General features: G+C 40.2%; 1 protein-coding gene across 1 annotated transcript in view; it reads right to left on the reverse strand.

The window, feature by feature from the left end:
- Positions 1–13,589, reverse strand: part of TMEM132C (transmembrane protein 132C) — a 204,188-nt gene extending 190,599 nt beyond the window's left edge. Inside the window, exon 1 of the mRNA XM_062631606.1 lies at positions 13,315–13,589. Coding sequence (XP_062487590.1) covers positions 13,315–13,390 — 76 coding nt within the window. The 5' untranslated portion in view covers positions 13,391–13,589. The remainder of the gene's footprint in view (positions 1–13,314) is intronic.
- Positions 13,590–15,196: the final 1,607 nt, after the last annotated feature.

Consider the following 15,196-nt stretch of genomic DNA (forward strand, 5'->3'; position numbering starts at 1 on the left):
ATGAAAGCGTAACAAAAATCCGCCTTTTTTCAAGCATAGTGCTAAATCTGTGGCAGGAACAAGAACAGAGTGTAAGTCCCCAGAGTGTTACAAAACTCCTTTTTGTCTTCCTATAATCTTTGTTACTTCCATGAGATTCAAATCAACCTGCAAACTTCTCCAGCATGTCTAGCTACAACAAGTAAAAATAAAGGAGGGATTCAGAAAATGAAGTCCTGAATGCCAAGGGAAGTTTGAGAGGTAACATAAGAAGCTTAGAACCAGATATCCTCTTTCCATCTTCCGTTAGGTTACATTTGGCTCATGAGGACACTTTTGTGGTCTTTGAAGAGCTATTTAAAAATATGTTCTAGGATGCTCTCACCAGAGTATGAAAAACAGTGACAATAACAGAGAATGTTTATGCTCAAAAATGCCAAAGTTCCCCTCTGTATAAATTTGGAAGTTAAACCCATGCTGAGACTGTTACATCTACACACCTTTCAGCTTCTGTAACAAATGAAGCAGAAGACCACAGACAATAACCTCCTTCAGTACAAAAACTGGGATTTTTTTTTTTCCCAGGAAGCTATCCATCCTGTGTACGAAATGAGACAGCCGTCCTGTAGATAACCACCTGTTCCTTAACCCTTGTCATACCCTGAGATTGCTTCCTCCTCCTTTTCTGCATGAAACAGGATAGAGGAAGGAGGCATTCTGACAGCGTGTGAGAGCCTCTGCAGCTTTTGCCCTGGAAACTGGACCCATGATGGCTTGTAACAGTTAAAGAGGAACGTACCCAAGAAAATCCAGATGCAGCTCTGGTATCTGAGATGCAGTGTGCTCCACAAAGACAAGATTCTCAGAATAATGCTGCTGCCACCCTCTCAATTCTGCATTAAGAATAGACTAAAACCAATTTTCAGACTTAGAAGTCAGGCATCTTTGAATAGATCTTTCATGGAATTAGACCAAGAGCTATACAGCTTCAAAAATATTTTTATCCCCTTTTTTATGTGCCTTCTTTTAATTCAGGGTCATATTTGCAGGAATTATCTGCAGTCATGAATCTTATTTAGTAAGAATGAATGCTAGCATTCATACATCATCATCACTTCAGAAAGAGAGATTAAGGAAAACACCATCTATCTTTGCCTGTAACAGTGAAAAATCACAGGATTTAAGACAACTAGTGCTGCTCATAGAGGTGATTCTAGCTGACTAGAACTTATGATTTCTAGCTGGCTTTGTTCTCAGAAACAACTGAATCACTTCACAGAAACTTTTGCAAATCAGTCAGAACATATGCAGCATGGAAAACTCCAGCTAAAACTGTTACAGCTTGAGAAAGCTTCATTTTTAAAGGGTATTACAGTGGAAAGTGTTGAACAGTTAATCTGGATGTGAATTCCTATATACAGGTATCTGACACTTTTTAGATAGAAAAATTCTGATTAAACTCATTTATTAAACCACCAATTCTAACAAAAAAGAAACTTCAATTTTATTGTCCTTCCCACTTATTTTTTAATATAACACCTATCCATTAGGAAGTATCACATATGCAATGAATTAAACCACAGACCTTTCATCTCAAACTGCTTTGAAATGTTGCTCAGTAAACCCACTAGAGTTTGTTTTTCCAATGAAGAAAGATTTCTTCACAATGTAAGTGTACCATGTGGTTTGCATTTGCTTCTTCTTCAAAACAGTTTTCCCAAACCTCACGCTGTTTGATTTCATTTTCAGTTAAGAGGAGCTAAAATCTAAAATGTGGTGAGACAAATTTAGAATTACAAGGGGAAGGGGGATGTCATATTCACCCTGTACTTATATAGAGTTCTATTCACTTTTGTGCCATGTTAGTATAGAATTTAAATTTCAATATAAACCAAAGTATATTTCTTCAAAGATAATTAGAAATTAACAAAATCATAGGCTGGCAAGCCACACCTCTAAGGGAGTGGAAGGCTAGATGACGTATTAGAGTAGCAGCTTTGGATAACCTAATACACAAAACAGTACACTAACAGGAAAATAAAGCTTTCCAGCTCCATGGGTAGAATAAATCTTACCCGTGAAGGATGCTGAAATAGAACTATTTGAAGTGCATCTATCACTTATAAACACAGATTAATTAGCAGAGATTTCCAAAAATCATTTCAACTCTGACATGGTTTAGTACTGCCAAATTACATCTGGCATCCTGAACTAGCTCTTCAAGCAAAAGAATATATAAATGCTATTAAAGAAGAATTCATACAAAACTACTCTTTGCCTGTAAATCGCAGTATGAATGTCCTCTTAATCGAATCCGTTTCCCTTCATAGGAAGGGAAATTGCATGGTAAAATGAGGCAGACTGAAGACACTTTACCAAGCAACCATGAATCATTTCACATATACACACACACACAGACACACATGCATGTATATACTGAACAACATATATATGTGGGTTGAAATCTTGATGAATTGCAAAACCTCTACTGAAACAAGGATTTCACTTGCAATATGCAGGGCATGACAAGTGCCCACAGAGCAGAATTTGCTTCATTATGAAAGACCTAGAACTTGATCAGCCAACAGCTTATGCCAGCGGCTTGGCAGTTACTCATGCGGGGGTTTTAACACTAAAATCTCATCTTTAATTTCAGAAAAATCCACAGTCATAAAACAATGCTCCTACAAAAAGTCAAGAGAAACTAATAAGCATTGGGGACCCACAGCTTCAATCTGACATATTCTTATTGAATGATAAATGAAGAGTAGGTGCAAGAGCCTGAAGGTAAAGAAAGGTCAGAACACTCCTAAAGTTTAAGTGTGTTTGAACCACTGTTAGCTTGATTCAATATACAAAGCTGAGAGATCTATTAAGGGTCTAGATCAGGATCCAAAATCCTACAGACACTCAGAACTATAGATTCAAATCCAATCTTACACATTTGCGCTACTGACAAAAGTGGATCTTTATCTTCTTCCCAAATAAAACAAAAACTTAAGTACTCTTTAAATAAATAATTTGCATTTTGCGACTTCCCTGAACTATATTGCCTAAAGGCATGATTTTTACCGCAGACCAGTTCTGACGTTACTGCACTACATGATCATGTTTAAATGTCATCTGATTATTTCTATTGAAGTATCACAGTTTCATCACTCAGCTAATTTAATTCTAAATGAATTTGCAAAACCAAGACTAAAGTTCAATGGAAGCCTGAAGCTTAGGGGACTTGTGAAGCTTTAAGCCTGAAATACAGCGATACCCAACTTTAATCCGTGAAATAAGAATCTGTGGTTCTTTGAATAAATGTGTAACATAATAAAGTAAGACCTTCCAGATGGGCACTGCACTGTAGGTACTTCCAATCAGCATTTGTCTTTCAAGACCAGCCAGTATCCTCTTTTCATCTCCACACTGCTTGTGACATTCCAAAGGAAAGAGAATATACTAATTCCATTATGTTTCACACAATTCCTTCTACTAGTTTGCTGACATTCCAAAGCACAACACATTAGCTTATGGAATCAATATGAAAATATGACTAATTAGCACCTGCAATTACTTGCTGAGTACCATCACGCGATACTGATCTTTTATCAGTGTGTTTTTTCCTCTGGGTAAAAATGAAAAAATAATAATTAACGTTATTGTCTAATCTGCTGCAGATATTATTTTAAAAAGAACTTGCAAAGAAGAATTTTTTTCTACCCACATCATAACAAAAAGGCAATCAAGAGCTATAGTTGTTCCCATTTTACAGATGAACAAATTCAATCTGAGAGGTTACCTAAGCATTCACATCTGCACACAGAGCTAGAGAAAAAATTAAAGAGGAAACCCTACTTAGAATTTCTTGCTCTTTCCACTAAAATACCCCTTTTCTTGCTGAAATCTGACAAGAGGGCATGCTAAACAAATACCTGCAAAGAGAGTTGCATATTTCTGAATTTTTTAATAGACTTCCTCCTGGAATTGTCAATGGGATGATTATGAACAACAGAAGCACAAAGACATTTAAAACAGTATGAGCTCAACAGCATCTCTCACAAAAGCCTGTCTTTTTGAACACCTACAAAAGATGGAAAATATGACAGTCACTCTGCCAAAGAAAACACAATTTATTGTTTGGTTTCTTTTTTTTAAATAGCAAGCTTTGTCATCTAAAAAGACTATGCTTTGAAGATATGCAATGAAGACATAACAGGATAGACACAAGAGACCTAGTCAAGAATAATCACAAACTCATGGAATGTCACATCAGCTTTTCCAAGAGGCACAGGCTTTACATGTGTGTTAGGCATGTGCAGCTCCCTTTGGCTACTAATGCCAAAGCGTGTCATGCACACATTCACTGAACAAGCATCTTATAGCACTGACGCCATCTCCAGAAAATGTGGCGTCTTTTCTAGTTGTGCTACCCATATGCTGGATGACTCAAGTCCAAATCCCAAATTCAAGCCACACACAGGGAAGCATCTTCTCCATCTAAACAGTTCAATACTGCACACCTGGAGTGTGCAGAAACACATCATCGAGATTCAGAGTACCCACCAAAAGAGCAAAGCAGCTAAGAAACAAATCCTAAATTAAACTCATTATTAAAAAAGCAGAACTGTGAGGAACAACAATATACAGTTATGTAGAAGTGTGACAAAGGTGTAATACAACTTGCTCCTCTACACATTTTTACTGAAATCTGTTGCAAAACTGAAACCCTCCTGAGTTTTCAGGCTAATACTATTCACAGGCAGGTATTCACCCTCACTAAGGGGCAGCCAAATTCAATCTCTCTTCCCTGATGCTCTGATCAGTGAAAATTAACAGGTACTGAGAAGTCAATACTGCATTACCTTCCCCACAGTAGTTACTTATTATATTTGCTACTCTTTATTTCACGCCAGCAGAGTGATACGTCACTTGATTCTGTAAGAACAAAAACATACATTCTGTCTCTCTCTAGAGAGATATGAAAATAAAAAGAAAAAAAGGACACCATATCAAGTGGGGTTTAAAAAAGTAAAAGATTAATAAAGCACAATTACTTTCTCTACCAGCACATACACACCACCCATCCATCAGGCAAATGCTGGAGGTGTCTGTAACAAACATGCTGCAACAGCCCAGTAAGTACAGACCAGCATTCAGTCGGCTTTCACTGTCCCACCACAAGTTTAATAGTGTTGTACAATGACTGAAAGAATAATCCAGCTACAGAAAATGAGATTAAAATAATTTATTAAGAAAACAGTTGGGCCTGACTCTGCACCCACTGACGGCAACAGGAAGGTCTACCTGGTTATAATGGGCATTGAAGCAGAAACATCACAGTAGGCCTGCACCCCACCATTCCACCTTTATTTCTCCTCCATATACAACACATCACTACTGTAGGAATGCACTCTCCATTCCAAGCTCTGACCAAAACATCCACACTCTAGCAGCTATGTACTTCTATACCCATTTTGCTCAAGCCTTAATCCTTTTTTTCCCAATCAACACGTGACTGAAATCACAAGGATTTCACACTGGACACAGATGGATGCTGTCCCTACCCACAACTCTTATGCTATACCCATGTTAGACTTCTGCAGTAAAGATCTGTAATTGCAAGGGAAGTAGAGCTCACCATAACATGGCATATGCCCACTGCATAGCAATTTTCATGAAATTTAGTTGTAAGGACACATCAAGACTTTCCTTGTCATGAGCAAATTAATTCTTTGCAACGCTGCTAACTTGACATCCTGTAAGATCAACCATGGACTATTTTCTCAGCAATCTCACAAGTCTCCTCCTGCCAAGTTTCACTGGGATATCTTCTCTAAGAAGAGGTCAGCAATGCTTCCTAGACAAAGGAGAATGCACAGCTTCCCCCACTCCACCAGCTCTGCTCTTGTAAACCACTGAACTCTTGGCTGAAGTTCTGGAAAAGAAAAAATGTATTCAATCTGAGGCAGATGCTTGGCATGCAGTACACTAGCTGAAACAGTTAATGGAATGGCTGGGGAATTTATACAAAACTAAATCCAAACTCTTTTAATGGCAATTCTAATTAGAAGCAGTGCTACTAATCCTGTTTGTAATAATAGTGCAAGAAAGTTGGGGTTTGGGCTCTTTTTTAGTGGGGATAGTGGGTGGGGGTAGTGGTGACAATGTGCATTTGGTCTGAATTCAGAAAAACAGTTTTATCTTAGGCATCAAAAAGTGCATTCTACCTGAAATGCATTCTACTACGGGAAATGACAAAACATTAACGTAAGCCTCACTTTTATGTGTTCAAAATGGTACAGAATCAGCAGAATAAGAAAAACACACCCAATACAGAAATCAAAGCTGCATCATTTACCAAGCGCTTCTGATGTTCTCTAACTTCTCAGTGTTTAATATCCCACGTATATACATAATGTAATATATAATGGATATATATTGTAAGCAACTCCCATAACCATCTTTTCTACTGTAGTGTCCCAGGAACAAATTAAAGCCATACCACTGTAAGTGCTAGGCTGCAGTACCATACTTGTTTAAGCTGCCTCTCCACCAGTCGGCCCATCCTCTTTTTTGCTTATACAAGCACTAAGTTGATTCCAAGGTGATAGAAACTTACCCTTTATAAAATCATTTTAAAAATAAAGTATTTTATGGCCTTTATCTGCCTGAAGCAGCTTACAGAGGAATGAGAAGCATGCCAGAGTTGGCACAAAAAAAGGGTTGCTCAGTTTGGGAGAGGGCAGGAACCTGGCAGCATCAATTTACGTTGGCTCAAGCTGGTAAGGAACTGCAGCCTCAGGCAATACAACTGGTTGGAAAATGGAACTTCAGAAGGACAGAATACCATTTTAAAGTCTTCTTTCATTCTTAACCAGAAGAAGTAAAAAAAGTTGTATAATGTTAAAATATTTGTCAGAAGTCATTTGGAATGACAAATCTTTCCATAGCACTTAAAAAAAGCTGGTTAATTGCTGTAATATCCAAACAATATTACAGAAAAATACTAACGATGTGCTCCATAGAGTATCTACACTTTAATCATTTTGTATTTGAAGACATCTACCAGAAGTCAAAGTGATAAATTTCACATGAAACTACACAAAGTATATTATCTTAGTAAATTTTAAAAGCTAGCACAATTTTAAAAGTAGATTGTTTGTAAATTGTATCAGTTTCAAAAATATTTTCAAATTCAGAACTGCTTCGTTGAAAAATTTTACCAATAAAAAAAGCACAGCAATTATGTAAATAATACAACATTAGATGTATTGCTGGATGTATTTCGACATCTATACTCTGTGATTACATGTTGCAGTTAACAAGCAGAATCTAATGGACCAACCCCTTTGTTGCATCAGTATCATGGGATATCAGTTTACCTTTTATTTACCTCAGATTTCCTCTTCATGCACAAAGAACTGACTTTTAGATGTGCTCAGGAGACCATAAAGTCTTTTTTTTTTCTAGCCAAAAGCATAAACTCTTTTCAAAGTCTTTTTTTTTTAATAATTAAGCAAGCTTTCCCTCCCCCCTCCTCTTTACATTCTTATTTAACTTCAAACTTTCCATATAAATGTCAAATTCTTAATCACTGTTTTGGGGCTTAGTGTTTGTTTCATAGCACTGAAAAGGGCAATTCATTTACAGTCTCCCCTTGCAGCAGGTTTGTGTTTCCTGATCTTAAAGAGGAACACACAATTAAAAAGCACCAAATGCAGAAATTCTGGTAGCATCAGACATTAATGTATTTTCAATTAAAAAAAAATATTAAGAACTTGACACCATCCTTCTATAAAATTACAGAAACTTTATAACAACTGTAGAAGAAAACAGAAAATATTGTGTGAGAAGAAACAGATAACCTAAAAGGTTTTTGGCCTTACACATGAAACTCGTTACACTAGCAGATGGTAAAATCAGATTAAATTCATACTGCAGTATATAATAAAAGAAGTGTCCACTTAAGGAGACTCATCAAGCTATTTATGTCTGTCAAGCTGCTAAAGCTGCACAGTTGTGAATGAATGCTTTTGATAATGACAGTGCAACTGCGATTAGCATGATCTATGTTAGTCAAGCAAAAGTGCCAAAAAGGTGGTTTCCAAGCACAAAGTTACTGACCCAAGATACGAGTAATGCAACAGTAACACATTAGCACGTCTTAAGTGTAGCAGCAAAGAACCACTTAGTCAAAATGTACTTCCCTAAAGAAAAGTTCACCTAATTGACCAGTGCTGCAAAGATGCCTGTAATTTTAGTGATGGGGATGACACTTTGTTTATGTAATTCAAGCCCAATAGATTAATATGCTTTGGAATAGCAAAGAAAATAGAAGAGTAGACTCACTGGGTCATTTCACGAGATACAGTTGAAAAGAAAAATGGTGACCCGAGGCTGTGTATTGACCCAAAAAAATGTGAATAAATAGATAGGGTATTTCCATTTGCTAACTAAAACAGACACACAGGCACTACTGGACTGAAATTATTTCCAAAGCTAGACGCATCCGCAGGCTTTTACCAGATACCTCTAAGTGAGGAGACTGCAGAAGCTATGAACTTTGAATGCACCATTTGTCTGTCCCTGTTTCAAAGGGGTCACATCTGTCACTAGAGCCTGAGCCAGTCCACAGAACACAAAACAGTACAACTGCTTGAAGAGCTGAACACTGTGAAACTGTTTTGCTAGGGTACTGAGTCTGTAAGGAAGACTGAATAAAATATAAAGGACTCAGGCCTGTAAGAGCAAGTCAGGACATGAGTTTGAGCTAGACAAAAGCAAGTTTCCTGGCCAGAAAGTTATTGCTTATCACTACGAAGGACAGAGCACTCAAATTTCAACCAAACACCTTAAAAGTTAACACCTTACAGCACTACAAAATATTGCCTGCATTTGTATCACTGTGGTGTTTAGGTACTAAGCAAACAAAAAGGCCTCACTGGACAAAGTGGTCAAACCAGGATCAAGCCTCTCACCAATGAAATGACAATCATAATGAATGAGACAGGGACAGAAAGAAGGAAATGAATGATAAAAACAGCAAGACAGTGGTATTCCTGGCAGCAGAAACAAGGTCTAATTCCTGCTACACAGCTTTCCTTTCACTAAATCTACTAAATTTCCTTTTTGGTATCTTACCTACCTAGGATACCGTAAATGCCTCCTTCAAACTAATGGAGAAGTGTTATTTTAAGTCACCCATAATAAGAGTTTTCTTTCTCTTACAGCCTCCTTTTATCTTTTTAACATTTATATTAGATGATTTTCAATTACTGTCTTTACACGCTTTAGTTCTCTCAACTTGTTGCCCTTTCACTTTTACATCTTTAAACATAATATGCTTTTCTGTCTCTCTCAAAACAGCTAGGACACATCTAGTGGAGCTTGCCAGATGTGAACTACTGCCAAAACTCAGTGTGGCAGGACAAACTTGCATGCAGCATCTGAGTAAATCAAAGGGTTTACACCAAAGCCTTGAAAAAAAACTGAGATTCGGCACAACAAATCTCTGACGCCTCTTCAATGGCATGATCATAACCCAAAGATTTCAAACTTTCATTTACTTATTTGTATCTTGATTAAACGCCTTAAATAGGCATGCTCTAACCACAGGTACTAAACGCGGCTCAGATAATGCAGAGGGGCATTACCTTCTAAACTGGCCAGGAAAGTTTGTATACTAACACTGCTAGCAAATCTGCCATTATTAATAGAGTTTTAGCTGTTCCATATAAGCCACCTTTCCAGCAGTGGCGAACTACTGATTTGACAGTAGTTTAAAAAGAAAAATGCAGAATTAAATCCTAATTCTCAATAAAATTCCCATCCTTTCATCTCAATGAAAATAGTTTGTCAATACTAATATTTAGCCATTTAAGAAAACATAATGGTGTGCTGTTTATTACCTCTTTTCATACAAATACTTAGTTCCTCACTTCAAAAACCAGACACACATTTATGCAGTAGAAATGCAATTACAGGTATGATGTTTTATATTAGAATCATGCATTTAGAAGCATTCTTGAGCGGTCATTTATAATACAACTGCTGAGTATTTTACTAGGTAAGTACAGTGTCTAATAAACTTTCAGATCTACTACCAAATACCTAAAAAAGTAAATTAGAATACTAATAACACAATCTCCATGTTGAAAGTATTATATCCAAAAGAGATTAGCCACTTAAAAAACTCCATGTAGTTATAATTTTACATAATGCAGGTCCCCACTCTGTTCTGAGCTAGCACTAAGATGATGAAATGAAGAAAGAAAAATTAGGAAGTTTTCCATAACACTAGGGTATGCCATGATACTGAACTGTCAACATAAGATATGAGAAACCTAATTTCACTGCTTAAACGATTTAAAACTGAAATGAAATTATACTCAAAATAGTCACAATCAGTTTCCACATCAGTGTATCTAAAACAAGGACATATTGCATGATTGTGGCACAAAGAAGAGCATAAATAAAGCAGGTGCTAATACCAGCCTATGGATGCACAACTGTGTTTGCATTTGTGTTCAAACACTACTTCAGTACCTAAAATTCTGGTAACTCCATATACCTTTAACATCTGCTCACGTTCAATACTTTCTTGCACACACATGCACCTTGTGCAAACAAATCAATCTTTTAGCTGTGCATCATTAAACACTTTTTTCAGACTCATTAGATTCTTCACTTCCAGTTTCTATGTTATAATTCACAGCTAATCTGACACTGAGGATTCTCAATTATCTGTGTATTATACAATAAACTAAATCTGTACACTTATGTTCACATTTGAGCTTTGATTCAATGACACTATTAAAAAACTCACTTCAAGCTCATGAATACTTCCTATTGGCTATAAAGTGGCTTAAGCATATGCATTAGCACTTCGCTGAAAAGAGGCCATTTCCTGAAAGGAATATATATACACTTGGGATTTACTTATGTAAATATGATTTCACACACACACTCTCCACCTAGGGAACAGGCATCCAATAACTGGTATGTGAAACATGTGCTTGCACCTAAATGCAAAAGCACACTGACTTTTTATACACCCTGGTCTGACTAGAGGCATGGCTTAAATTAAATGCCAAGCTTCTTTCTTGAGATTGAATGAATTAGCATTATTGGCCAGATAATAACCACAGCATAACACACTGAAGCCTAAGGCAACATTTCAGGAAAATTTTCTTAGGCAATCAGGCCTGATAGGAGATGCTAATGAGTTCCGAGAAGTAAATATAGCTCTTTAAATAGCAAATGACAACTTGTCTATAATAGTAAGTTTCTCAGCACATTTACAAACGTTTTCGCTTGCAAGCTATAAAGTGACTTTCATTTAGTTGGACTTTAGCTCTCAAGAACAATCACTATCCTAACATGCCAACAAAAAGAGTGCAAATACACAAGGGGAGCACAAATGAAATGCTTGTTAAGGCCTCACAAGGAAACCATACAAACACCTTATTTAATAAGTTTAATTAACCAGCTCTTTTCAAAATCATACTGTGCCCAGCAATGCTGAGACGCAAATTCCCTGCTCAGAAGCTCTACTTTTCTTCCCTGAAGTAATATTTTCTCTTTTATTCTCATAGAGCATAGGCCAGAACCCCCCAGCAGCGGCAGCGCTACTGACTTTTTTTTTTTTTTTTTTTTTACAGTCGGAGTCAATGCTGACCCAGGTTCCAGCAGCGAGAAAGGGCTTAATGAGGTTGGGTTGTTTATAACCTCTCACCGTAGCACTTTCTCCCGCCCTTAAGAAGCGGCATAACCTATGTATCCCTTTTACAAAAATATTTTCATACAGAAAATGCCCATATATCAGTGCCTAACTCAATATATTGAGTCTGATGCAAATGCTTAATGGAGAGGATGCATTTGTGACTGTCAAAGCCGCATGGCAGACGAGACATGCTGCCCCAGAAAAAACATCAGATCCTCCTTACAAGTTTTAATCTTGTGCAGTCTCTGAAGGTGAGCACAAAGCTAATATAATTCTCACCTCCAGGCTGCAGCAATCAAAACAGAAATCCGTATTTTAGACTCCTCACATCAGCACTTTCAGAGCATACCGAGTCACTGGGATGTCCATTAATTTTAATGTACTATATTGAAATGACCGGCATTAAGAGGCCATGCAATTTTCTGCCAAGTACTTTGTTTTCCCTACCGATCAGGGTGAGAAAAGTCCCGTTATGAATTGCTACTGATTTTGCCCTTGATCCACTCTTGAGATACTTCTGTATATCTCACGCCTGCCTCTACAATCAACTACCCTGGGAGAGAGGTTGGCAGGACTGACCAAACTGAACAATGCAGAGTCTTTTATTAGTAATCTTCTTACGACAGTCAAACAGCACCACTAATACCAGCAGGATAAAAGGCACATTTATTTATTTATTTTTATTCCTAAGGATGGCAACACAGTAAGAATTGCAGAGAGCTTAACAAGTTTCTAGCCCCAGCCCCTAAGAGGGAAGAAGGTCATGTTTTTAGAAAATATCCACAACTATCACGGTCTCAGCAAGAAAAGAGTAAGCTTAGAGAATGGCAGTCACCTACTGCTCTGCACAGAAATCCCTGTTTGGATCATGCACAGTGCGCACCCCCTAAGTCACTTTAAATGAGATCTGCCTTTGTCAAAGGGACCCTTTGATCAGAGTTCAGCGATGAGAAAAAACATCAGACCATTCAAATGACCTCTCTGCTAAGACAAACCTGTTCCTCAACTCTCCCTTTAATCAAGATAACAAGAATCTTGTCCTGTGCAGGTAACAGGGCTTCTATCCAGTCTCTAGAGCTACCACCGCACACCACCAATTTAATTTAAAGGACGGTATTCCTAAACACTGTCGCTGTATTCCTGGTGCCTCTTGCAGCTCCCCATATTCCATTCCAAGCCGCGACTGGGACACCCTTCTCCCACAGAGGAGATCCTCCTATCACAACGCAGTAATTAAGATGCATTCGTAAACACCATCACTTTTGAGGCAGAAAGAAAGGAAACTTTCCCCGTTTTTAGTCAAATGTAAGCTTGCGAGGTTTCCTACCATTCAAATAAACGAGAGAAAAAAGGGGATGAGGGGAAGCACATTTTAAAACGTCAGAGAAAGACAGCGGCAGGATTTAAAAGAAAAGGCAGCGGGTAAAGACGGAGGCAAGAGTACTTCAGTTCACACGCCGCTACGGTGGAAAACAAGACGCTTGCTTCGGAATGAGTTCCAGAGTTGCAGTCGTCGCGTGAAGCTGCAGAGCAGCTCCCGCGATCAACTGGTGACTCCGCTTCTCACCCCAGCTCAGCGCCGGCCTCCCCCCGCACCCGGCGACAAGTGCCTGTTCCCTTACCTCCGCAGAGCAGGGCTCCGAGCAGCAGGCTGACAGCCGGGCAGCAGCGCCCGCCACCGCGGGCAGCCCCCGCCATGCTGAGGAGACGGGGACGGGTCCCGGGCTCGGCTCCGGGGGGGCTCCGCCGATGCCGCTCCGCCGATGCCGCTAGCTCTCCCGGTCCGCCGCCGGCTGCGGCCGCGCCATCGCCGAGCTTCGCAAGCAACACCTCGCTCCGGAGCGCCGCTCAGCCCCGCGGAGGGCTCCTGCCCATGCCGGCTCCTTTCCTTCCCCTCAGCACCCTGCCCTAGCGCCGGCGGGCCGGGGGCGCAGCGCCCATGGCGGGTGGAGGCTGAGGGGTGCCGCGGCACCGCCGCGCTCCCCGGAGCAAAACTTTTCCAGCGGCGGAGAAAGGTCCGGGAGCCGGCGGGGCTGGCTCTCCCGGCTCAACCCGAGCGCCCTCCGCTGCGGCTCCAGCCGGCTGCGGCTCCGCTCCTCGGCGCCTTTATCTCGGGGCCGGCGGCAGGCGCGCGCTCACACACACTTTCCCCTCAGAAGAGGGCGGGAGGGAAGGAGGGGGCGTGAGGGAGGGGGACCGTTGAGCGCGAGCCGCGGCCGTTGGCGCTCGCGTAGAGGAGGGAGGGAGGGAGGGGTGGGGGGGGGAGCACTACCTACGGCCGCCGTCAGCGCAGGGCGGGAAGCGCTGAGGGGACGGGCTGACCCCTGCGAGGCGGGGAGCGGGACCCGCGGGAGGAGGCTGAGGAGGTGAGACACCCGCTCTAGAGCGCCGGGGATGGGGAGGGAGGAAAGGCTGTGGCCAAAGCGATATAGCAAGAGAGAGGGGAGCCCCGCTGTGGGGTGCGAGCTGGGCCGGTTGGGGGTGGAGATAGGGAGAGGGGAGCTAGAGTGAAGGGAGGGGTGGCCTTGAGAAGGAATCAGCCCCCCAGCATGAAGAGCCATCACGGAGCCCTGCTTCTGCACTCCTGCTCCGTCAAGTCCTCATGTGGAGAAACACGTATTAAAAACAAAAAACCAAAAGAAGAGAGCCTTGCTGAAACGCGAGACTTTACTGTGTGCGTATGCTTCCCTCCAGAGAGAGGGAAGCCCACTGCAAGCCCTAAAATGAAGAAAATAGCTTCACGCACCTGTATTTCACCCAGCTTGTCATTACCTCCTCCTGGATTTTCTCTTCCTTTTGCACACTCCCTTGGTTCCATCTTCCAAACATAATCCAAAGGCTATATTAGTAATCCTGTTCATTTGATTCATCATTCACCATTTCAGCTGGTATCTCTTGTGGCAAAAAAACGCACCTATCTGTGGCCCACCACTAAACATACTTTTAATGGTCTTTGGCATACAGCAAGCAAGGTGCAGTTTAGTAAAGTATTGAGTATTTGAAGTCTTTTAGTGTAAGTAGCACTGAGTGCAGAAGCCAACCAGGGAAACAACCCCTCACTCTGACAAAGCAATGCCTTAAAATGGTGACTTCTTTTACAACCTTCTGCTTTTATCCTGAGAAATTAGGCTCTGATCCTTCAGGTAAATACAGCCAGTCCTCTGTGGGTAGCTAATCAACCAAAATTAGTGAGGTTCTCTTATCTGTGGTGTTACTGAAACAGGTGTCGAAGTTTATCATTAGATATTACCCTAAATAAAAGGAGTAAAACATAGTTTGGCTGATTTTAGGAACATCATGCAAGATGTTATTTCCAGTTTGATAGGCCAGGTCAAGAAAGAGTCATTTAATACAGAGATTTCTGAGGAGGAATTGCAGAGGACTTTGTCAGGAATATGTTTTGTACTGTCATGGTTTACTTGATTCTACTGTTAGTAGAAGCTAATTCAAATGCTGAAAAAGTAGAGGATATCATATGAATGTGATTTTAACATATTTTTTTCT

Source organism: Pezoporus occidentalis, unplaced genomic scaffold (genome assembly GCF_034315485.1).
Source record: "Pezoporus occidentalis ecotype Australia unplaced genomic scaffold, CSIRO_AGI_Poc_V1 ctg37, whole genome shotgun sequence".
NCBI classification, from domain to species: Eukaryota; Metazoa; Chordata; class Aves; order Psittaciformes; family Psittacidae; genus Pezoporus; species Pezoporus occidentalis.